Consider the following 23,359-nt stretch of genomic DNA (forward strand, 5'->3'; position numbering starts at 1 on the left):
TTTGCATCTTTTATTAACTGCAGCTGCTATGCCCTGTATGCCCTCAAGTATGATGCTGATAACTGTGGTAACACTCAGTGCTTAGAGCACAAATAGGGAATTATACCCTTCCCTATGCAAGGTGGATTTTCTGCAATTAGTTAAGCACATGTGGAGGCAAAATCAATTCCCACTATACCCATGGATGGCAGTAAGGAATTCTGGGACTGTGCTGTACTAAGATCTGCATAGACAAGTTTCATGGCCCATTAGATTTGCCTAAGCATAAATCCACAGGCTCCACAGAGATAAATGAGTCAAGTTTAGCTGTTGCTATATTGCGGCAGAGAGCAGTCGCTCTCTCCCATTCATGTATTTAATTCAAGTTATAGAATATGTTTTTAATTCAATAACTAGAATTCTTAACATTATTTAGCAGTTAGTTAAAAATAGCAAATATAAAAAGATGTGAACCGAAGTTGAGAGAAAGATATATAAAAATAGAGAATATATAAAAGAAAACCAAAAAGGATTACTTTCAGCCAATCTATCTAAAGTGTCAAAGATATTTGCTTCTAACTATAATTATTAGCATAATCTACTATCTCAGAATTTTTTTTTTCCTGGGGGAATTCAAACAGGTTTTTCTGTTTGTTACAGAGAAATTGGGAGTTTAAAATGAAAATGTATTCCAGTGTTTAACCACCTAATAACTGGATTTCTTTCTTACGTCTAGGAGCTGCTGATAACCAGACAGAGCAAGTCCTTAATGAAACATTGAGCTATCAAAATGTTCAATACATGGTAATTCCGAAGAATTTGTCCTGGAATGATGCAATGGCTGCATGCGTAAATAACAAGATGCAGCTGGTTAGCATCACAGATCAGTTCCAGCAGGCTTTTCTTGCTGTTCAGGCTGCCCTTCGTAATTATTCTCTATGGATTGGACTCTTCAGCAGAGATGTAAGTTTTGTTTTCCCCTTAGACTGTGGCTTAAGGTAACTTTTAGAGTTGTGTGAAATAGAAACTGGGATAAAGAAATGCAATGAAAAAATAATTTCTGGGGTAACTTTTCATTTAGGGATAACCATCTGGAGGGTCTCAAGATTAATGTTCTAAATCTTCAGTTCTCCAAGTTACATGGTTGTTGCACTCCATTGGATGGATTGATGATGAGGAGACAATCCTTTTAAAAGATTATAAGATGAAGGGATATATTGCAGGGTGGCAGCAACATAGATTGCTGAATCATCTTTGTCTCTTTTTAACAAATGAGTAATTAGTGTTGCCATTTAATATCATCGCCACTGTTTACAGTGCCACTCTAGAAAGACAACCCAAAATCTGTTTTAAAAGGGAGAAACTGGAAGTGGCAAATAAAATCCAAAATGAATCATTGAACACTTCTGGAGATACATTTCTAAAGCTTAACTTAGACTCTGTTGTTACTTCATGTTATTTGTGCCTGTGTTTTAAATGGGAGACATCCCTGAGACAGGTTAGTGGGTTTTTCTTTTTTCTTCTGTTTGTTTTGTCTTTGGAAAAGTCAGTGCAGGAGGTACTGCTTTGCCTTTATTAGCCAGAGGACCTCTTGAAGATCTTCATTGTGGATTGAGAGCTTTCTCAGCTGTTAATGAAATAGCTTGGGCGTGCTTGCAGGGTTTATCTTTTTTGTCAAGTGCATGAGTCTTGAGATAATTGCAAGAAAAAAGTTAAAATTTATTTGAGAAGTGCCTTAGCTGCAACAGTTAGTGGTGCTCACTCAGCATCTGTGGTGTTACGATCTTCCTATGTCAGTAATGGGCTACTGAGTATTCTAGGCAAAGTAGGGGGGGGAAATAGAAATTTGAGTAATACTTTATGGAGAATATTTTTACAAGGAGACAGGCATTTAATCTTAGTAAAGATGGGGAAACCAGAACAACCTATTTTCCCTCCTCTTTTGAATCTTTATCTGTAAGTGAAGATCAAATGCTTCATTTTGCTGCATACAACTCAGGCATGCACTGGCTTTTCACTATTGCAACACTTCGCTATTTGGGCACAATTAAAAAGTCACATGAAAGGAAATTATAATGAAACTGGTCAACAGAACTTGTTACTCCAGTGCTGGAATCATAGACACAAAAGAAAGATACAAGATAAATTAAATTACAAAGCGGCAGGGGGATTTCCTGAAGACAACTTTGAAATGTAAGATTCTTAAAAGATGGCATGCTTGTTTGTATGTGGGTTTTTTCTCATTCCTCCTGCATCCTCCAGAGCAGGAACGCATCTGATTTATTAAATCAGTTAAATATTTAATAGATTACTTTCAACTCAGTGTGGAGTAACTGAGACTGGGCCTTGTTCTCAGATATTACCAGTTTTCCAAGACCAGATAATTATATCCACTATTGATTTGCAGGCGCAAATGATGCGATTTGGACACCTCATTGTCAGGCCTTCCTCCATAAGCATAGTAGTCTGTCATGTCATCACCATTTGATAATTTGCCATCACTTCAGCTAATTCATATTTTTGCAACTGCAAAACTTAAAATAATGAAGCTTGTTGCATGGCGAGCAGCAGATCAGATCACGAGGGCAGTGGAACACTTACAGTTCTCACCAGAGACACTGTAAATGTCTAGCCAATGTAAATATATTATCATGTCATTTTCTGTACCTAATATTTTTTACTATGTAAGCTCATCCCTTTTACCTATACAATGCTAGGGTGGAAAACATTATGGCTGGCTGGATGGGAAACATGTTAGTTTTAGTCGCTGGTCTGAAGATGATGAAGACACAAGTGAAGAATGCGTGTTTTTGGATACTGATGGCTTCTGGAAAACTTCTGACTGTTCCTCTGAAAATCGAGGTGCTATTTGCTATGCATCAGAAAGTATGTATCCTAGCATAATATTTATAAAAGCTGAATTTTGGTTTATTATGAAGCATATTTGATAATTCCAGATTGTAACTTCAAAATTACAACTTTTTTTAACATGCATTTCCTCAGACAGACTGATTTTCGTGCCAGGAAAAAAAGAAACAAACTTCAAATAGAGGGGCATGCACCTGTTGGTCTTAATCCACATGTTACTTACAAATGAATTCAGCATGGGTGCATTGGGCCAGACTGTACACTTCATATTGCTAACTGGTTCTACCTTTGCACTGTTTCTGTAAGATTGTTGCATACTGATCTCTCCCACTTGCAAGTGGAAGAAGATTCAGCTACCTCTGTACTATTTACATCTTAATATTGGAACTTCCTGAAATCTCTTCAGACATGGAAGTCTATACAGGGAGGAGGTACGTGACTACATGGAGAAGAAAGATAGCAGGTAGACACTGAACTGGAAGGTGTAAATTGAAGTCATCTGCAGTTCAGAAAACCCTTCTAAATATATACCAACGATAGCGAGACAGATAGGGATATAGCAGGACATCTTTTTGGGGGGGGATACATATGTAGCGTGGCCCTTTTTTGAAAAATAAAAAAGATCTTTCTGAGAGATCATCACAGATTTCTTCCCTATGAGACCATTATAATTTGTTTTGTTTTTTTTCCGTGAGGGGACACAGTTAAGCCATTGTTGTACATACTGAGTCACAATAAAGTGTATACTTGGCATTATGACATCCTTAACTATTTTGTGCTTGCAGTCTAAGCAACTGCAGGAAGAGTCCTTCTCACTCCTCAAGTATTAGATAAAGCCACAGAACTAAGATGTGTTGCCAGGTATGAAGTAGGTTATTTGTTATGGTGATTTGCCTTCATACAAGAGGCAATAAGAGCTTTTTGTTACTGGCCCACACTTAGCACTTTTATGTAGGGATTTTATTCTTAAACCTATATAACATAACAATTGTGAAAAGTTGTAAGCGTCTGTATTCTTCGATAATGCTTACTGCTGGTTTTGTTACTTTAAAAAAATGACCATCATGAGGAAACCAAAAGCAACAATGTATTACACGTTTAGAGGATGGCACTTAATTTGTCTTGTGTGTTTTTAAATGGTACCTGAAAGTGGTTCGTGGTGTGTCAGGTTAAGTGTTGTTATTAGTAAGTCATATCCTGAATGTCGTCTTTTCTTTCCTTAGAGAAGATTGAAAAAGAACAGGTTGCACAAGTTAAGTGCCCACATAAGATTAAAAATACACCCTGGATATCATTTAGAAACAATTGTTACACTTTTATGATAACAAAAAATAGATGGAGAGAACTGAAGTCTCAAGAAGCTCATCATTTATGCAAGAAAATGAGTAAGTACTTTGTCATATGACAGGTATTTATGGACTTATATCAGCTTGAGGGAGATGAGTTTTAGATCTGAGTCACTGTGTTACAACGACAGCAAAGTGAGTGTTGAGAAAGGTGGTAGCATTTGGAAACGTGCATTAATGTTGCACTGCTTAATGCTGTTTGCCCTTGCACTACTGTGATAAAAAGTGCCAGAGCATGGGTAGGAGAGTTAGAGAGAGAGAGAGAGAGATGGCTAGGAACTGTTGAATTCTGAGATCTCTGAAAAATTGGAAGGTTTGGGTGGTTTTTTTTTTTTCTCTTTATAATATGCAAATTTTAAATAGGTTGGGTAATTGTCATCCCTTTGGCAACATTCTGGCTTTACAGTCACATTTACTTCATGGGGGTTTTTCCCCCCTTGCTGTGTGGAACACTTAGGTGAACAAAATAAACAGACTCAGAGTAGTCCAATTCAGAAAAGCACGTGGGCTTTTCCTGTCCATCCTGAACAAAGTATAAGCTTAGGAACAGCTTCCCTCTTATACTAAACCATTGCTCGTGACACTTCAGACATGCATCTTTCCAGAAACTGTTATTATTTTTCGTGAATTGATTTCAATTCACTCTTTTTTTCTTAATACTGGTTCTCTGCTAGGCAGTTCAAGAAAATCATTAACGATTGCTGATGTTTTTATGTTCTATGCAGAGAATTTTTACTACATACAACTTGAAGTGACAGTAGGACCCACAAATATCTCTGGAGCTGATGCCTTTCGCTTACCAATGGTGCTTCCCCTGGTTTTGTGGATAATACCTTTGAAAATTGTTTTTGCACTGTTGATTTAGTTATGTTATAAAGGTCTAGCCTTTACACATTCTTGACCTATCTGTAAAAATTATTAACAATAATAGAAAAAAATATTTAATTTATTTTGTAACTGAAAGGTGAATTTGTAAGAAAGTAATTTAAAAAAATTTTCAACAGACCCAGAAGCATTTGTTCTGAGTGTTCGAGATGAAGAAGAGAATAACTTTGTCACTGAGCAGCTTCGTTCATTCAGTGGTCTGGCTATGTGGGTCTGGCTGGGTGTGATTTATGATGACAGTGGTAAGATTTAAGTTTTGTTTTTTTTTTTTCTTAATAACTGGATTGGAGACAAAGTTTGCAGCATTAAGCGCATGTTTCTTGCATGTTTCAGTATACAACTGAAGTGAAACTGAATGCAAACCTATAATAATGCTTTATATTTGTATTTATCTTCGAGAAGAAAATAACTGGACATGCTTTCTGTTTGAGTGATAATTAGATCCAGTATGTTCTGTTTTGTCTAGATTTGATTTCCCCGGAAAGCAGGACTTAAAAGGGCCTGGATGAGTAATGCTAACATATTTAGCATTGTATATGGAACTGATTTACAGTAACTTAGAGTATCACTGCATTTTTTCCAAAGTGAATACCTGTTAATGTCATTAATATGTTCAAAGTTAAATGGTATTTGTACACATAATGCCAATGTTTTAATAAATATGCAATGTTTTCCACAGATAAAGTTCTCAAGTGGTATGATGAAACTCATCTGACTTACAATAACTGGAGGCTGGGAAGACCTAACATAAATAAGAACAGTTTTTTTGCTGGTGTAAATCTTGATGGGTTTTGGGATATTGATAATTATTCTCAAAGTTGGCGTAGTCATCACTACAATGTGTACAGTATTCTCGCCTGTAAAATTGAAAGGGGTAAGTAGTAGAGAAGATTTATGTGTAGTATTGGAGTGTTGGATGTGGGTCATAATTTAAGTCCTAGTTCTGCAGTACCTGCTATATAAGGCTTTGGTTTTGCTCCCAGTGAAATGCATGGCACAGCTGTCCTGGGCTTCTGGGGTTATGTGGTCAGTCTGTGCATCACTGCTGTAATATCCTGATCAGGAGGAATGTGTTTGCTGTATTCCTCCATCAACTGCTCACAGTGTTCAAAGTAGCAAAAGATAACTTACTTGATATAAGTGGCTTGTATTGAACACTTTTTAATGCTTGATTCACATTGATATAGATTGATTGTAATGCTTTCTGTATGTTCCTAGTAACGTGAATGAAGTGCACGGAACTTGTTGTCTTATTCTTTGAAATAGGACCCCAACAGCACAAGCCTCCATTGCCTGAGTCTATTCCACATGGAAACAGAACATACAGGATCCTCCAGAAAAAGTTAACGTGGTACGAGGCATTGAGAGAATGCAAACAAAATAGGAGTGATTTAGCAAGTGTACACAGTGAATCACAACAGTTATTTCTAGAAGATATTGTCAAGCAGGATGGCTATCCTCTGTGGCTTGGGTTGTCAATTCATGATGTAAGTATATACTGTTGGTGACATCAGTAACAGAGCTTGTAAATAATTTTTTGCACAGGATATGAAATATTTTCTGATGCTTTTTTCATTTTCTTGGAACCTTTATTCCACGTAGTAAATTACCTACTTTTTCAACCCTGTGTAATGTATGTTAAAGTATATTAAGTTTTAGTGTATGTAGCCTTGCTAAGATATTTTTCCAAATCCTTGACTTTTAAAAATAATACAATGGTTCCACATCATTCCTTGCAGTACAAGGAAGTGCAATTTGCAACACTGCCTTTAGAGGCTCCAGATTTTATGGCCCTCTGTAGGATCAGATTCCACAATCAGACAAGGCTGGATAGAGCCTGTTTAGTCCAGGTTAGGACTGGCTCTCCAGGGCAGTTCAGGAGCTGGCTCTCTAGCAAGTTATGTGTCCCTTCTCCCAGGAGACATAGTAAGAGGCAGCTGCAGATCTTCCTCCTCCTCTGTCTGTTTAGCCTTGGAGCCAAAAGCCTGTGGCCCTGACCCTGCTCCCCACAGTAATCACCAGACCTGGTCATGGTAGTTAATTGGCAAGAATACCCCTCTGCAGAGGTGTGTGATTTCTATGCATACCTTTGGTACCTCTGCGTGTCCTTTGGTCTGAATGGGTCCCTCCACTTCTCACAACTCACTCTTCATTGTCATGGGTTTCAACAGTGTATCTGAAGTAGGAGCTAGCACTGCAAACCATTCCCAAGCTGCCCAGCTTTACTCACTGAGGCCATCTCGACAGTTTAGCAGTTTGCAACACATCTAGTAATGTTCATAGCAAGGAAGGCAGACTGCTTAAATGAAACAGCAGGATGAAATTAAGTAAAATGTTCCCCATAGAATAAAACAAGGCACATTGCAGGTTTAAACTTAGAAACATGCCGCACTTTCTCAGTTCCCACAAATAATCAGGATTTCTGTGTTAAGAATTGATTGGAAAATGTGAACCATGTTGTACGTTTATTTAGTATGGATTTAGAAAATGAGGCCACCTGCACTTAAATTTGTCACTCTACAAGGGATAAATATTGCTACATGACTTACTAATGACTGACAAGATTTAAGCCACAACCATATGCTGTGGTTTAAAAGTTGTGGGTTTTTTCTTTAATTAGGGAAGTAAAGCTAATTTTGAATGGTCAGATGGGAGCGACTTTGACTACTATCCTTGGGAATTAGAAAACTCAAATACTACTGAGAACTGTGTTCTGTTGGATACTAAAGGATCTTGGAACCGTACAAAATGTACAAATGTTGCTGAAGGTGCCATTTGCTATAGCCCTCCAAACAGTAAGTGTTATTTTTAATGTTTTGTGTAGTTGTCGTATGTATTCTATCTTTACATGTTGTATTTACAACTAGAAATGAAGGCTGAAATACTACACACGATTCCCTCTTTAAGAAGAGTTGTCTATCAGGAACAATAAAACCCTTTTTAATACTTAAGGGAGATTAATTCTGTCCATTCCAGTGGTGAAAATCTAAACCAATCCTGGTCACTTTTTGATCGCCTGTGATATGAATATCAAACTGTATGTATCTTTTCTGAATCAAAATCCTTATCAAACACACGCAACAAACTTCAAAACCCCCTAAAAGGCAAGAAAAAATTGTTCCCAAGCCTTTGGGACTTGTCTTATGCTCATTTTCAAATAAATTCATCTATGATACCTGAAGAAGGAATGTAAGCTAATTGAATTGTGGTTGTTGGTAGAAGTAGTCCTTGTTAATACTTACTGTCCTGTTACTACAAAGAGACTATGCACAAACTCCTGCAGCAGAAATAACGTCAATTTCTTTGTCTTTGCAGAGAGACAATTACAGCCAAAGCAAGTGAGCAGAGCCCCAGGATGCCCACGGATTAGTGGTGCCCTACAGTGGATACAGTATAAGGATCATTGTTACGCATTTGACATGGCATTTTACAATTTTTCAGTATATAATGTGGAAGATGCTAAGAAAGTCTGCCAGAAACTGAGTATGTTTAGGCTCTTTATCACATTACAACTTGTAATTAGTCCACTATTCGAAAAGAAATAAAACCCAACAACCAAAAAACCTACACTGGCTATACTTCAGCTTTTCAGCTTTTATGCTTCTTTAGTTTAGGAAAAGTAATAGCAAGCTTTATCTTTGAACATCTGATAAAGGTTCTTCATAAAATGCTGCAGTGCGCTGACAGATTGTTTGGCACCCAGATATCTGCAAGTAAAATGCAGATAGCCATTGATAGAGGATTCAGAAATTTAAGGCTTACAGTTTGGAGGAAACCATTTTATTTGCATGCAATTAACTTTATTTATAATAAAGTTAGTGCTGTTGGCAGTGCTTTCTTATATCCTTGTATTAGCTGCTTCCTAATAGGGAGCTTGCTAACTTATCATACGGTTCAAAGCATGTACTTTATAGATACTATTAAGACACATAATATCACTAAAAAACTTAATTTTATGTCAAATTACAGGATTTTCTCTCTTCTTTGATAAGGTGTGTGGGGAATTGTATTGCGGAAGATGATGTTAAGTGGTCTTGTGTACAGAATTTTTAATCACCTTCTTAGCTTAGAAGCTTATTAAATTATCTTATGATGTGAAGTTGAACTCACTATGTAGGATAAAAATGAAAAAGTGCGAGTAGTCCTAGTCCTGGATGCAGTTTTCTATGGAGTCTTACCTGGCCTGGTAGTTGAAAGAGAAAGTGATCTTTCTCTGAATTAAGCTTCTGGCTTATATTTGCATATACTTGTAAAGAATGGGTACACTCTGAGCCTGTCTCCAGTATACCCTTTCCTCCCTCTTACTCCTTAAGTGCTATAACACTGTATATAAAAACCTGAGGCACTGATTTAGAAATTAACTTGACTCAGCAAAATGCTGGGCTGTTGTTCAACTATATTTTTGAAAAGGGCTTATTACTTGGACAAGACTACTGTCCACATTCTGAATGTGGCATATCTTTTGAGATCTTCCATGTATGTAATCCGCAGCTGCAGTAAGTTTACTCCCGTTTTATTTTATATGACCTGCCTGAATAACCAGTCATCTGAAGCCATCTTGTATAACATGCTGTATTTTAGGGAATGAGAGGTTTATGTCTTTTTTTCTGCAGGTTACTTCAAGTTAATTTTACAAGTGCAGATCAGCAAATCTTTTCCTGTAGTAATTGTTCCCACAGAAAACTCAATATATAAGCACCATGAAAAATGTCTGAAGTTGCAATTCTGACCGGTTTCCTCTTCCCCTTAGATCCTTCAGCGACGCTTCTGACTATAATGGATGCTGAAGAAAACGCATTTGTGAGCACACACATAAAGGAAAATGATCTCATCACCAAGAACGTATGGCTTGGCCTGGCTCAGAGCTCTAAGGGTAAGAAGTAGCAACCATGTATGAGCATGAGTGTTTTGTGTGGTAAATAAAAATACATAAATCCTCAAATAAGAATACAGTTTTGTAGTGTTGATAGCCTACAGTAACTTCTGCCTGAGGTTGGAATCCCTTATGTAGCATTATAAAGCCCTTCCGACTTCATTATAGCTTAAGTCTCTTCCTGTTGCACACTTAAGATAATCGGGAGTCACTGAAATTAATTCTCCCCAACACTGTCAGTGGTGCTAAAGGTCTGGAGAAGAGGTGTGGCTAAAAGTGATGTCTTCATATTTATTGCTTTTAATATACGGGATAGATAGTCAGCCCTGTTTCTTTTAGCAGCGTAAAGAAATCAGTAGATTACGAATGACATTGTGTAGCATAACAGCATGTTTTGGTGATCTAAACTAAGCAATTTTTTCCCCAACAGATCAGTCCCTGAACTGGCTTGACGGCTCATCAGTTAATTACGTCAACTGGGAAAATAAAACTGCAGAAGTCAATGAAAAATGCAGTGTTATCCTGTCCGCAACTGGCACATGGTCCAAAGTTGACTGCAGTCATAGTCAAAGCAGAGTGGTTTGTAAAGCTCCTTTAGGTACGGAAGCATTGATTTTAGCAGAGACTTAATTTTGTAGTGACTATATTCAGGATTTTCTTTTCTTGGTGGGGAAAGTCTGTGTTGAAATTATGAAAGTGCAGTTCACAAAAGAACCTATCAAGTACCTCTGCCTAAGCAGGAGCCTTCTGTTGCTGTTTTGCCATAAAATTGTGTTCAGGGACAAATTCACTAGGAATTTACTTCTCCTGGCTCCCACTATCCACTTAAAAGGTAAGGGAGAGAACTGAAACTTTCACTTAAAAGAGAGCATAGAGTAGTTGCTATCGCTTCTTACCACAGGGCACAGGGTATCTCTCATGGGTGAGTGTGTAGGTGGGAGCAGAAAGACTTCTGCTTGTAAGAGATGCTGAGTAAGCAGGTACTGCAGATTGTTTTCAGTCTTGAGGAAGCTTCTGAAAATGGTGCCCCACAGCTCCAGAAAAAGACTCAGGCCTCTTGTTACTTCCTCATCCTCTGCTCTGTACAGGAAAGAAAGCAGTTACCTGAGCATTAAGCAAGCAAGTTCCTGAGAAACAGTGGAATCTTTCTGATTTTGTATACATTTTCACTGAAGTGGAAACGCAGGAATAGATTTAACTTCATGCTGCTAAGGAAGACCTCAACAAGATCTTTTCAGTGCAAGGGAAGCATAATTCCCTTCCACTCCAAGAGAGTCCAGGATCTCATTAGATTTCTGAAGTATACAAACCTTGAATTGAGCGCAGCATTTACTAGTGGGTTTTTTTGACCTCCAGAGGTCCCTTCCAACCTAAATATGATTAGGAAACTAACAACAGAATGATCAAAAATAAGCTAATAGATGCCGATTCATATGGGATCCTAACTTCCCATGTGATGAACTGAAGACTGTTACTATGATGAAGCAGTTTGCCTTAACTTCAACTAAATGCATGCAGTATTAGTGTATAGCTACCTAAGCATCAATCCCATGACAAAATATTCTTACCAAAACTCTTAAAGAATAACTATTTGTGTTTTGTTCTGTTACAGGTTCTAATCATACCGGGGTGGCTGTAGCATTTGCCCTGCTAATTATCTTAGTCTTCATTGTTGGATTAGCGTGGTATCTCTATAAAAAGAAGCGTCTTCACTGGAGTGCCTTCTCTTCAGTACGCTATCAAAGAGGGATGAATGATGATGAAACTGATGATGTGTTCACAAAAGATAGCTATTGAGAAACTGTTCCTTCTGGGCAATTCAGCATGAACTTCACTGTGTGAAGCCATAAGGAATGAACTACTTGATGTTTTATTACTTCTTTTTGGAAAAGTGGGGCTAAATTTTGGTTTTATACAAGTGCAATTTTTATTCAAGTCCATAATAATTATTTGGCCTCAGCCATTTAAGGTGTAAGGTTTCTAGAGTTCTGTGATATTTTTTAATTACAGTATTTTCTCTCTTTACTGGAAAGAGTTTTTAATGGAATAATTAATGCCAACAGTATTTCATGCAACATCACCTTAACCAATGCACTTAAAATTGTTACATGAATTCTGTAAGTTTTACAATTATCCATCAATAACTTCATGCCAAATGATGTACCATTTTGATATGCTGTAAGGGTTTTGATGCTAGCATTGGGTTACCCTGTAGAAGCAACTTTTGTAATAAGCAGTTACAAATTTTGATATAGCAGGGGAGAAGGGAGTTACCCAACTAAGTATTCATTCCCATCCAACTAGAATTTCAATTTTCTTGTTATAGTGGAGGAAGATCATATTGTGATTTCCCCCCCCGCCCCCCCCCCCCCCCCAAAGACACACCAAAAAAATCATGTTATAGTGGTGAGAGAAGAATCTTCCTTAGAATGTACATTTTGAGTAAAGAGTTATGGGGAATACCTTGTGCTAAAGCCATGCCATCTAGGAGTAAATTGAATATTTGAAGCCTGAGACTGTGGCAAGCTGGCAGATCACTGCTCTTATCCCCTGAAGGTGGTAGTGGGGCTAACAAAAATACTCGTTAAGGGCTAACTGCAAACACAAGCAGAACTCAAGATACAATAAACGCCTTAGCCCTGTAAAAGCAAAGGCATGAATGTTATGTTTTATCCTGTGACATACCTGCTCTTCAAGTGAATGGTTCAGTTTCTTTTCACAGCTCCTTTCACAAAGTTTTGAAAGCGCAAATAGCAGGAATGTTGACAGGGAAAAATCAGTATCTCTGACCTAAGCATTAATTAATTAAGATTAAAAACCTGCACTTGGAGTAGTATTTAGAGAAAGACGTACCACATTCTATCTTACATCCTCAAACTACTCTGAAATTAGACTTGAGTGATTTTCTTGTAGATCAAAATACAGAAAAGACCTGCTCCATTTTATGATCTGTTGCACTGTGACACCCACGGACACGAGTGCTGCAGTGACAGTGTTCCTTTTTCTGTAATGAGATCCTCCTGACATTTACTTCCCCTATTACTCTTATTTATACTAGGATTAAATGCCTAACTTTATATGTGAAATATGTCATCTGTCAAGAAACAAGATAGATATATCTAAGGAAAGAGTGAGAAAGAATGTATGGTAAATAAATTTGTGTACATACATGCTAAAAATACTTGAGTATTTTACATAAAACTTTAAACTTGATTTTTGTATGTGATGTGTCACTGTGGCCTTCTCTATGCACTCCAAAGAAAGCTATAAAGGGAAAAAGGGAAGACAGAATTGTATATAGTAATTACGCTAATGATTTGATCAATTAATGTTTTGAAAAGTCTGTAGACTTTTTTTAATGCAGAATGCAAAGAACAGGCACGTTTACTTTGATGAAGGAGGATATGTAAAAGACCAAATCCATTCCCCATGTGATGGTGGTATGATATGGTAAATAGGAATACGTTTGGTCTGACACGCTGAGAAAAGTACTACTGATTTCTCTGAAGCAATGGTGCGAGGTCATGATGTTCAACTGCCTTTTTTCCCCTGCAGTTTACTTACATTGACAGCACTTTTCTTTGTTCCTGTTTGCACTATTTTGATAAGCAAGTGTTTATCATTTATATTTAGAAATAGAGAACTTCTTGTAGATACTGCTTTAGAGCCTGTTGAAACAGCAGCCTGAAGGGGCACAGTAGAGTAACCATTGTGTTAGTTTGCTGATCCAAGAAGTAAGCACTTTTGTTGTTTATTCGGTACTTTGGGCACAGTTGTTGAACATTTTCTTTCTTCTTTCTTGAGGTAACTTGTAAAAAAAGTAGTTATGATGCTAGTTACTATGTAATGAAAATATCCCTCACCCCCTGCCTTAAACTTACCCTGGTGTGAGAAGTGTTTGAAACTTAACAAAGCCTGGTTCCTGTCATCTTCTGGTTTAGCTTATATGCCTAAGTGCTTTGCCAAATGACTTCTAACTTAATGGACTAAAATAGCGTTGGTTCCTGTCCTTTTCTAACAACAGTAAGAAGTGGAGAAAATTTATGAGTTCTCATGTTTTGAGATTTACTAGTTTTATAGATGTTTATACTTTGAGCATTTTTAGGTGTAAATCTGAAATGGAAAATGGAAATTAGTAGTAAAATCCTAATTCTCTAACACACAAATATATACTTTTTATTAAAAAAATGTATATTTTATTCTTATGAATGATGTAAATAATTTTTTAAGGCCCCATTTCTCATGTTTGTTTCATCATACCCAAGTTGTCTAATCACTGGTAATTCTTATTTGCGTAAGCACAACTGCCTCAGTGCAGGTGAATAACCCACTTTATTTGAAATACACAGAAAGATTATTTAGCAGTATTGTTACTTAAAGAATAAAGTTAAATAAAACACTAAACTGCTTACACTGGTTTTATTTCTGTGGAAGCAGTTATCAGAGCTAAGGTACAGCTCATTAATCACTGGGTAAAAAAGCACATAGCGCAGGGGCTGTGATCACAATTAAAGCAGATAAGTAAGTGTTACCATGATAAGAAAACTTTAGAGGTAATAAAAATCTTTGATGTATTAAAAAGAATGCCAGTAACTGTCTTTTTGCAGTTGAAAACATACTTTATCATGGAACATGGTTATACCTAGCTTTTATGAAGCTGCTTCTGGGCTTACACAGAAAGGGAACATTCCTCTGTTCATTAGCGCCTCATGGCCCACATTAACTCCAAAGCAGTTTGTAAGGCCTCCCAACGTAACTCCTCATAAAATACGGGCAAAGTTAAATTACTTCTGGCCATGTAATATTTGCAATTGAAGCACGAGATGTCTTCATTTTAAGTGTCATCTGAACTCTGGATTCCAGACCTCCAAAATCTGCGACTGCTGGTCAAAGGGCAGTGTTATTTTTAGCTCCAGTAATGGCTTGCTGTGCTTGCTGGGAGAAACATCCTATTGTGTAAGACTACAAACGAGGTCATCTGCTTCAGAAGCATTAATCTAAAAACTGAAGATGATGAGCAGAGAAGTGGAAGCACAGAAATGAAGTGCTTGTCCCAGGTCCCAGAGCAGTGGAGTTGGGAAGACATCCTGAAACTCCTTCATCTCAGAGCACAGGCTGTCTCCTGGACTGTGGCAGCACTAGCCAAAAACTGTACAGCTTCAGGTAAACGCACAAAGGTTTTGCACGCCTACAACTCAATGTGTGACTGTCTCATTGGCCTCCCTCTTGTTAGGGCAGAGCTCAGTCCTGTGGGAATGAGCTCCTCCCATGGCGAGTGGAGCAGCGTGGCGTTTGGTTCCTCTTCCTGAATTTTGCCCAGTCTCTGAAGACTCCGTGTCCTGGAAAGGTTAATCCGCATCTGCCACGAGGCCAGCCAGCGTTTTTATTTTAACACTGTTTCTGCATCAATAACTTAATTGACATAGAAATCAACCACAAGTGCTTACGCACAAGCACCGCTTGAGCCTGATGCATTTGTGGTATTTCTTACCATTTTTTCCTTTAAACCAAATGCACCATCTGCTCATAGCTCTGGACATATGCTATACATCTAAACGTTTTTAAAAGGAGGAAGTAAATTGCATGACCTGTCAGTGATATTTTTTTGGTGTGGCTGCAAATAAACAAAGACCAAATATTACAATTTTTGTTGCTAGAAGTCAGAATTACAGTTTGAACCCTTTATGCATCCACTGTTGGTGTGTGTATGCAGCACGGTGGGATATATAACCCCCAGGTTCATAAGTTAGTCAAATTCTGTTTTCAAGAAGTACATAAAGCTCTTACTGACCAAATTAAACAGACTTTGCACAGTTTTAAAGCAAGAACTACGAGCAGTATTAAAGAATTAAGCTTAGGAAAACCAGGAGATTAGCTACTGTGGAGAAAAATTTAATTGTCACTCTAATGGACCTTTCCCATTTAGTTCTGAAGAGTTTTAAGATGAGAGTTGACAAAGCACTAGAAAAGGTAATTTTCTGTTGATAGCAAATTAACTTGCAAATGGTGCGTAGCATAAATGCCATTATAAAATGCTGTTATCTTGTTTTTATTCCTTTATGGTATTTTCACATTGAAAACTCCTGTGCACTCTATCGTAATGTCTGCCAGTAACTAAGATTTTTAACAGATTTGAGGGGGTAAGGGAGGATACCAGATGAGGTTTTTATTGTGATTACACAGTAATGCAACACAGACTGTAAGTCCTTCTGGATTTCTATTTGCCAATGCAGAAGGGACTATAACTATAAACAGAACAACAGTTGTTTGTTAGCTTTGCTCCTTTTCAGCATAAATAGAATAATTTACTCCAAGGTGGCTTTTAAGAAAGTGGAATTTCAGTGGCACAAAATAATCATTGCAAAATGTGCTTTCTTCATTATGCTGGCCCCGTATGTGCACATTTTTTGTTAGAACAAATGAGAACAAAGATCTTTTCTGCATGCTGTATCTCAGGACACTCATATGGATAGTAAGAGTACTACTCCTGCTTTCTATAAAACTTCTCTTTTCAAATGTCATATGTTATAGTTCCCCTTTAACAGATGATCTAGAACAGGTAATTATAAAAAATGTGGTGCTTATACTTTGTAAAAACTAGCAAGCTTTGTATGCATATTCAAATTAAACTTACAAAGTAGTTGGTAGAGATGATTTCACAAATATGCATGATGAATGTCATCCCCATTAGCAACCGAACTGCTTTCTGTTTCATTGAAAGGTCTTTATTTTCATAAAGATGATCTGGGTATTTAAAGAGCATCTTGTGTCAAGTGAGAGTGTGAAGTATCCGTGTATGTGGGTAACAGGAGGGCACATTTACCCACGGCTGGGATCATGAGCTACTTTGAGGAAGAGGGCTGGGTTCCTGAAATTTCCATCTTGTATTGTCTCCTGCAGCCACTGTTCTGCTTCATACCTGTTCTGTCTCATACCAGCTTTGCAGCGCTGACAGTTAAGCCACCAAATGATGAAAATACCACCACAGACACAAGAGCCAACCAGGCAGCCTTACACCAGCACGAGCTGCTGGGAAAGGAGAACAGAAGGCACCACTTCCTAAAGAGCAGCAGCCAGCCAAGCGCAGCCATGAGCCTGAAGGGTGTGGGATGAGCGCTGCCAACAGCCCCACAACACCGGCACAGGGTGCTGGGAAAGGGCCAGAACAGCCAGCGTGGACAGCCAGAACATCCCGTAACACCAGGACACCACAGCCTTGGCAGGGATGGGGCTGTTCCCCTCCTCTGCAAGCAATAAACCGACAGCAGCCAGGAAAAGAGCAGCTCTCTCAACCCCATCCCAAGCACCCACAACACAAGGAGTTTGCTGTGGGCAACAGCCACCACTCCCCTCTTCCAGCCCCGGGGGACTCCCTCCACACCTCCCCTCCTTCTTCAACCAGGGCTTCTCCTACCACGCAGATTCAGCGCCTTTATACTCCACACCCATCTCACCTTGCAGGACCAGGTGTTCTTCTGAGTGAGAAGTGAGAGGCCTTCCTCTGCATTGCTTTGCTCAGAGAGGATGACTTACCAAGGTGCAGCCATCCCAGGGGAGCTGGGAGGAGAAGGCTCCTGGTTTAAATACTGCTGGGCCCATGGGCACACCCTGACAAGGCACAACCAGGGACAGCTGAGTTGCCCTCACTTTGCCTCGCGCTGCAACAGGAGAAAGAAGCAAGACAGGTAAGTTGCTACTATGAACGTGTATGCTTCATTAGTGGCCTCGCAAAAACTGTGCCCAATGCCTAACCCATTTCAGGACTAGTTGAGTTTATGTTGACAGGCTGTCACTATTTCGTTCAGACTCACTCAGGATTTACAGGTGTTTGCTTTTACAGGAAGGACATGTTTGTATTGGTAATCCTGAGCCATCACAGCATTTTGGGGCAGGCGTGACGCACTCTGTGCCAGGAGACAGCGCCTGAGGGCTGCGGGAGGCCACAGACGCGTCTCTGGGTGCCGCGTTAGCAGGCGATGGAGCTGGGTTCCCTACCAGCCAGCTGTACTGTGGAGCCAGCCGGGCTGCCCGAGCCATGGGGCCGCAGGTGGTAGCACACGTCTGGCAAGAACCAGGAATCGCCCAACGTAATGCGTTTGCTCTTGGTTGCATCTAGACCTAAAGAGTGGTGCAGAGTCCAGGTACACTGTGAGATGGAGTCCTCCCCGCTGGGGTTTAAAAGGCTGGCCAGCATGCAGCCGCGCTTGAAGAGCAGCACTTAACAGGCAGGTAGAGATACGTGAATTGTACTGGCACTCGAGTTCTCGGCAATCACCTCTGTGTTGACAGTGGCATGGGTCCAAAATGTATATCCAGTTGTAGCATTAGGAATCTCTGGTATAAAATGTGGACAAGAGCTTAGCAAATTTGCAGTGCACAGATTTAGGAGCTTATATTTTACAGTGGGGGCTGGAATTCACATGTGAAGGATTTGCTTAAATGCCCAAGGGGAGCATGTCATTCTGAAGTCAATGCACAGTGCAATGCCAAAACATACAGCCTACATAGGGAAAGGCTGTGCACTTTAGAACAAGGGGTAAATAAACAGTTGAAGTTTACAGTCAAACCGGTTTAATAACTAGATACATGTGCTTGTGATATAAGTTACTAGGGGCTGTGATTTTTTGGTGTATAAACCATTTTGTTTACTGTATAGGTGCTGATTATAAATCGTACCCTGTCCCAAAGCCTAACTCTTTGGCTTGAAACTGTTTCATATAAAATAAACATTAGAACATACAAACGTGAATTAAGTATTAGAGAAATACTGGGGTGGGGGCCAGAAGGGACTGCACATCACACTGACAGGGTGATGAAACAGTTAGAAAGGGAGTGAGAGAACGCTGTTATCTGGCCATCGCCTTGGGTGGTTATTCACTGCAAGTAGTCATAAATGAATTTGTGCATGTTGTCATAGTCATGCTGGACCTGCAGTGGTGCAGGTTTGTTGTCATGATAGCGATGTATTAGATGAAGCAAGCGGAGTTTGAAATTCAACAGCTGCAAACAAGGGAGACTGGCTAGCTAGCGCCTCCTTTAATCCATGGCGACTGGGGTTGGCCTCTGTGTTCGCCACCAAGAAAAAGATTCAGCTTCAGTTAGCCGCAGCTGACTTCAGTCAGTGAGTGGGGGAGACGCCACGCCAGCGCCCAAGGTGCCTGAGAGGCGCTTTATCACAGGAGGGCTATTCAGGAGAGACGTGTAGGCCAAGCAGCCTGTGCTTGGTTTTGACACCCTCCTCCGCCCAAACAAGCGGTAGCTGCCTCTGCGTGACTTAAGGCTTCCTAAGCAGAAAGGAGGCAGAGACGATGGTTTTTTGGAAGTACACAGAAAGGAATGTAATAGCTGAGGAAAGAAAAGCAACGGCTGAAGTAAGCAGCAGCAGTTCCAGCCTCAAATAAAGACCTGGAAAGACTATGCAAGGTGATAAGGATGGAGAAACTAAAAATCTGTGAACAGCTGGAGATGAAATGGCGTAGACCTATCTCAGGGTCCCAAGGCTCTCAGAGCATCTGACCAAGGGATATATGAGAGCATATTAATGGAGATTATGCATCACTGCTTGGTTTCCATACCTGTGCATGGATTGAGGGAACTTTTGTCCGCTAGTGGCTAGTCTGGCTGTGTTGCTGACAGCTCAGCTGCCCCGCAATCCAGATTTACCGCTTGTGACACATGCTCTTAGGTGAACACCACGCCTGGGCCATGCTGTTGTACGAGAAGTGCAGCTGGCAGCTTATTTGAGCTAGAAGTGATTTTCTGTTATTAGTGACTTTGGAGGTGCCAAAGAGAAGGGACGGAGCTGATCCTGCAGATCGGGCCTTTGGAGAGGATTCTTTCCTTGCTCTGCTTTCCCCACAGTAACCGTCTCAGAACCAGTCCCTTGAACTCGCATGGGACATCTCCCACTGACGAAAGGTGCGACTCAGCCCAGAGCGAGTGGCAGAAGCTGGAAACAAACCTTCCCCATTGTAGCGGCAAACTATTTTCTATAATTGGCCACAAAGGCAAAATTTGCTTCTGAGAGGAAGGGCTGTTGTCTCCTCATGCTGATGATGATGCCTACTTTTCACTTACAAGTTCTGAGTGTTAGATCTCCGAGTAAACATCTTAACATGAGCACACAATGTCTGTGAGTGAATACAGCCTGTGCAATCCAATAATTTATTAAACTTTCATCTTGTAAAGCCAGTTACAAATTAAAAAAGACAGCAGAAGGAATTCTGTAATAGAAATGAGCAAAATTACAACAAATAGTAATGGGAGTTACATTTCCAAGTGGGTTCAAGCTGCCTGCAGCAACCCAAGAGCCAGAACACAGAGCTAGTGCAGAGTTAGGACAGGGATAATCAAGGCTATTCTGATACATAAAGAGATCTAGTCAGTGTACGGACCGATACAAAGTGTTGCTTCTCGGGTTGCCTCTGCATGCCTATTCTCTCTCACTTGTGACCTGGTCATGTTTTTGCTCTTCGTGACAAAAAGAGGATGTTTGTAGGATCCTTCAGTAAAGCTATTTAAGGCAAAACTCCAGGTGACCGTATGATACACAGTAGTGGCCATCCTCTTAGGCTGGTTGTGTGGCAAGTGGACGGTGTTTGCACATGCTGCAGTGCAGTGGAAATGAGAGAAAAGCACGGAGTATGTACAGTGGTTTTTCTTGTACTATGTGACCTGGCACAATTTGATGATGAATTGGAACGGAACCTGTTGCATACTGACTCCTAGTTTTCTTTTCTATGAAATTTCAATTTCATAGCTAACAGGCCTTAGCTGCCACTTCTTCAGAAATGGAGACATCTGATTTTAAACGTGGAGCAAAGCCCACATTACATACAGCTCTTCAGTTTCATTAAGAAACTGAATGGGCCTTTGCATTCTGGGATCCCAAGACTAGACAAGGGTCATTCATAGAAAATGGCCAGCCACCAGGTTTCTTGATTGCTAATGCAACCAATTTATGATGTGACTGATACGGAATATTGTTTTAAACAATGAAATCAAGTTTCTGAAGTCAAGAGACTGAAGATGACTGTCATCTTTCACTGAGAAGAAAAAAATAATTCTGCTTCTTCACATTGCAAGTAGCTATAAAAACCTCCAAGAAGCCGTTGTTTTGGCAAAACAGCATTGTTTTCAAGTTTTGCTGATGACTAGGGAGCTAGAGGAGACGGGAAGGGGATTTGGGGGTTCAGTGATGGGAGCAGTTCCAATTAGAGCTTGGAGGAGGATGAAGGGTTTGGCATCTGCTTACAGTAGTACAGAGGAAGTGAAATTCTTGCCTGTAACAATTTGTCTAGGCACCTATTCACTCAGCAGGAAACAGTCCACTTTAAAGTTCAGGGATCCCAGTCATCCTAAAATCTTATATAGAGAAAGAGGGAACTTAACACAGGCGGGCTGCTCACCATAAAAACCCCTGACCTCCATCTAAAACCTGGAGTTTGTGAAGAGCAGCTCTTCTGGAAATGCAACTAAATCAATCTCACCTCCTGGGCTGCAGAGGGGAAAGGCAGCCATTAATTTTTAGGCAACAGGTGCTGCTTGGAATGTACCTGGAATGGCACCTGATGATCTATTTCAGTGGTGCTAGTCCCAGAGATTTTTCTCCTATGTTGGAGTATTTAGAATTTTAACTTAAAGTGTTGCTTCTTACAGTCGTGTACCTGTGAACTTCTATTGGAAGGTAAAGAATCACCTTGGGTGTTTTTATTTGTTTGTTTGTTTAATGCTCTCTCATGTAGGGTTTGACCTCTTAGTTGGACCACTTGGCTGCAATTATACAAAGGCATTTCATTAGTGTATCCTGAAGAAAAAACCCACAGTGACTTATATTTTAGAGCTGCTTGCAAAATAAATAAAAAACAAATATTCTTTTAGCAGATGATGCTGTGATCCCATGATCCCAGATGTTTGCATGTTGGAAATTCATAAGGAAGCTTAAGGTTGTCTCCTGTAGTGCAGAAATGATTCTTGTGAATTTTTCTGCCAGTATGACAGGTAACGGTGAAAGCAGCAGAGAGGACACGCAGGAGAAGGAGGATGCTTCTGACGTTGCTTCTTTATGGTATATTGTTCATCAAACAAGCAGGGGGAAAACAAGTTTGGGGTAATTAATATTTAACAACAGTTGTTACTGTTTAATGTCTTTGGGCAGAGGTGCAAATCCTATGGTACTGTAGATGTCACTTCAGTTTTTAAATACAGTAGTCAGTCAAGTGGAGTTCTTAAAAAACATCTTTGCTACACCTGTGCTGGCAAGTTGCAAATACCAATCATTAAACAACTGCCTCTCTCTCTCATGGCAGTTCATTCGTATCACCTAGTCCAGATGCTAGCATGACTGTCCACACTGGTGGCTGATTTGACGCTGCAGCGTTTCTTCACAATCATGTTGATGTATGCTTTCATGATCTTTATTATCTCGCCCACCTAGAGAGAGAACACAATAAGAGAGGGTAAGCACATTAAAAACCTAATTCCATCGAGGCATACCAGACGTTGCAGAAAAAGATTCCCCTTGTCCAAAGTCATGGCACTATAAATTCCGCAAGTAATACTAAACGTGAACGTGACAGTAAAGAAGGAAATGCTTGACAAGTTTGTGCTCTGTTGTAGCGACACTTAAAAGGCTTGTAGCTCAAAGAAAGGCAACTTTAATGCTGCTATTTTTTTTTTTTTTGAGTTTGTGAACTCCCCATTCATATACTGGAAGGGAATGAAAAAACCAAGCACACTCATGAGCACCCAAAACTGGAAATTCCCAGTGCACTGGACGACCATTCAACCTCCTTCACTTTCTAACCAGCATCATTTTTTTTCTGTTTATCCCTGTCTTCAAGAAAAGGTACCACGGCACTTTAGGCTTGAGTTCTCTTCATCTTTGCCCTTGGCTGTCCAGTCCATTCAGCAAGAGTTCTTGCACATAAACTTGTCTAGTCCTTGGAAATCAGAGCTTTACTGAAGTGCTAGTAAAACTGCACATACAACAAGTCTTGTGCTTTCATATACCTGGGATGTTTCAAAGAACATTTCTCTCTCATCCACCGTAATTTTGAAGGTGTTAGGCTGTGGTGCTCCGAAGAAAACAATGTGCTCATACTGGAAAGTTTCTAGTGGTTTAGGATCCCCTCGTTTGTAGACAGACACGTTCTCTGTGCTGACTCCAAGCCAAAGATCATTTGGAAATCCGCCCTCCTTGCACTGCAGAAAAAGAAACATGAAATTTTGCATAAATGCAGTGAAAGATCAAATCACCTTTGATTCAAGGAAAAGCCCTCCATTTCTGGCACCTATACGACATTTCAACTCTTCACCTCAATAGAAAAAATAGGATGTCTGCAGAAGGAATCTGGTAGGCACTCCTGCTGCAAAGATTTAGAAGTGACATGGTTGTGAGTCAAATACT

General features: G+C 39.7%; 2 protein-coding genes across 3 annotated transcripts in view; one reads left to right on the plus strand and one right to left on the minus strand.

Annotated features, from left to right (window-relative positions):
- LY75 (lymphocyte antigen 75) overlaps nucleotides 1-12,304 on the plus strand; it is a 46,501-nt gene extending 34,197 nt beyond the window's left edge. Inside the window, exons 24-35 of one of the 2 annotated variants that reach the window (XM_050899574.1) lie at nucleotides 716-783; nucleotides 895-942; nucleotides 2,697-2,865; nucleotides 4,071-4,232; nucleotides 5,198-5,320; nucleotides 5,758-5,952; nucleotides 6,345-6,565; nucleotides 7,699-7,873; nucleotides 8,394-8,561; nucleotides 9,829-9,951; nucleotides 10,382-10,549; nucleotides 11,564-12,304. In XM_050899574.1, the coding sequence (XP_050755531.1) occupies nucleotides 716-783; nucleotides 895-942; nucleotides 2,697-2,865; nucleotides 4,071-4,232; nucleotides 5,198-5,320; nucleotides 5,758-5,952; nucleotides 6,345-6,565; nucleotides 7,699-7,873; nucleotides 8,394-8,561; nucleotides 9,829-9,951; nucleotides 10,382-10,549; nucleotides 11,564-11,748 (1,805 nt within the window). In that variant the 3' untranslated portion in view covers nucleotides 11,749-12,304. Of the gene's footprint in view, nucleotides 1-712; nucleotides 943-2,696; nucleotides 2,866-4,070; nucleotides 4,233-5,197; nucleotides 5,321-5,757; nucleotides 5,953-6,344; nucleotides 6,566-7,698; nucleotides 7,874-8,393; nucleotides 8,562-9,828; nucleotides 9,952-10,381; nucleotides 10,550-11,563 lie in introns of both variants that reach the window. The other variant, XM_050899573.1, reaches the window with a different exon arrangement.
- Nucleotides 12,305-20,101: 7,797 nt separating this feature from the next.
- Nucleotides 20,102-23,359, minus strand: part of LOC127018389 (unconventional myosin-X-like) — an 88,835-nt gene continuing 85,577 nt past the window's right edge. Inside the window, exons 40-41 of the mRNA XM_050899979.1 lie at nucleotides 22,963-23,154; nucleotides 20,102-22,383 (exon numbers count right to left, since the gene is read on the minus strand). Coding sequence (XP_050755936.1) covers nucleotides 22,270-22,383; nucleotides 22,963-23,154 — 306 coding nt within the window. The 3' untranslated portion in view covers nucleotides 20,102-22,269. The remainder of the gene's footprint in view (nucleotides 22,384-22,962; nucleotides 23,155-23,359) is intronic.

Source organism: Gymnogyps californianus, chromosome 7 (genome assembly GCF_018139145.2).
Source record: "Gymnogyps californianus isolate 813 chromosome 7, ASM1813914v2, whole genome shotgun sequence".
Lineage (NCBI taxonomy): Eukaryota > Metazoa > Chordata > Aves > Accipitriformes > Cathartidae > Gymnogyps > Gymnogyps californianus.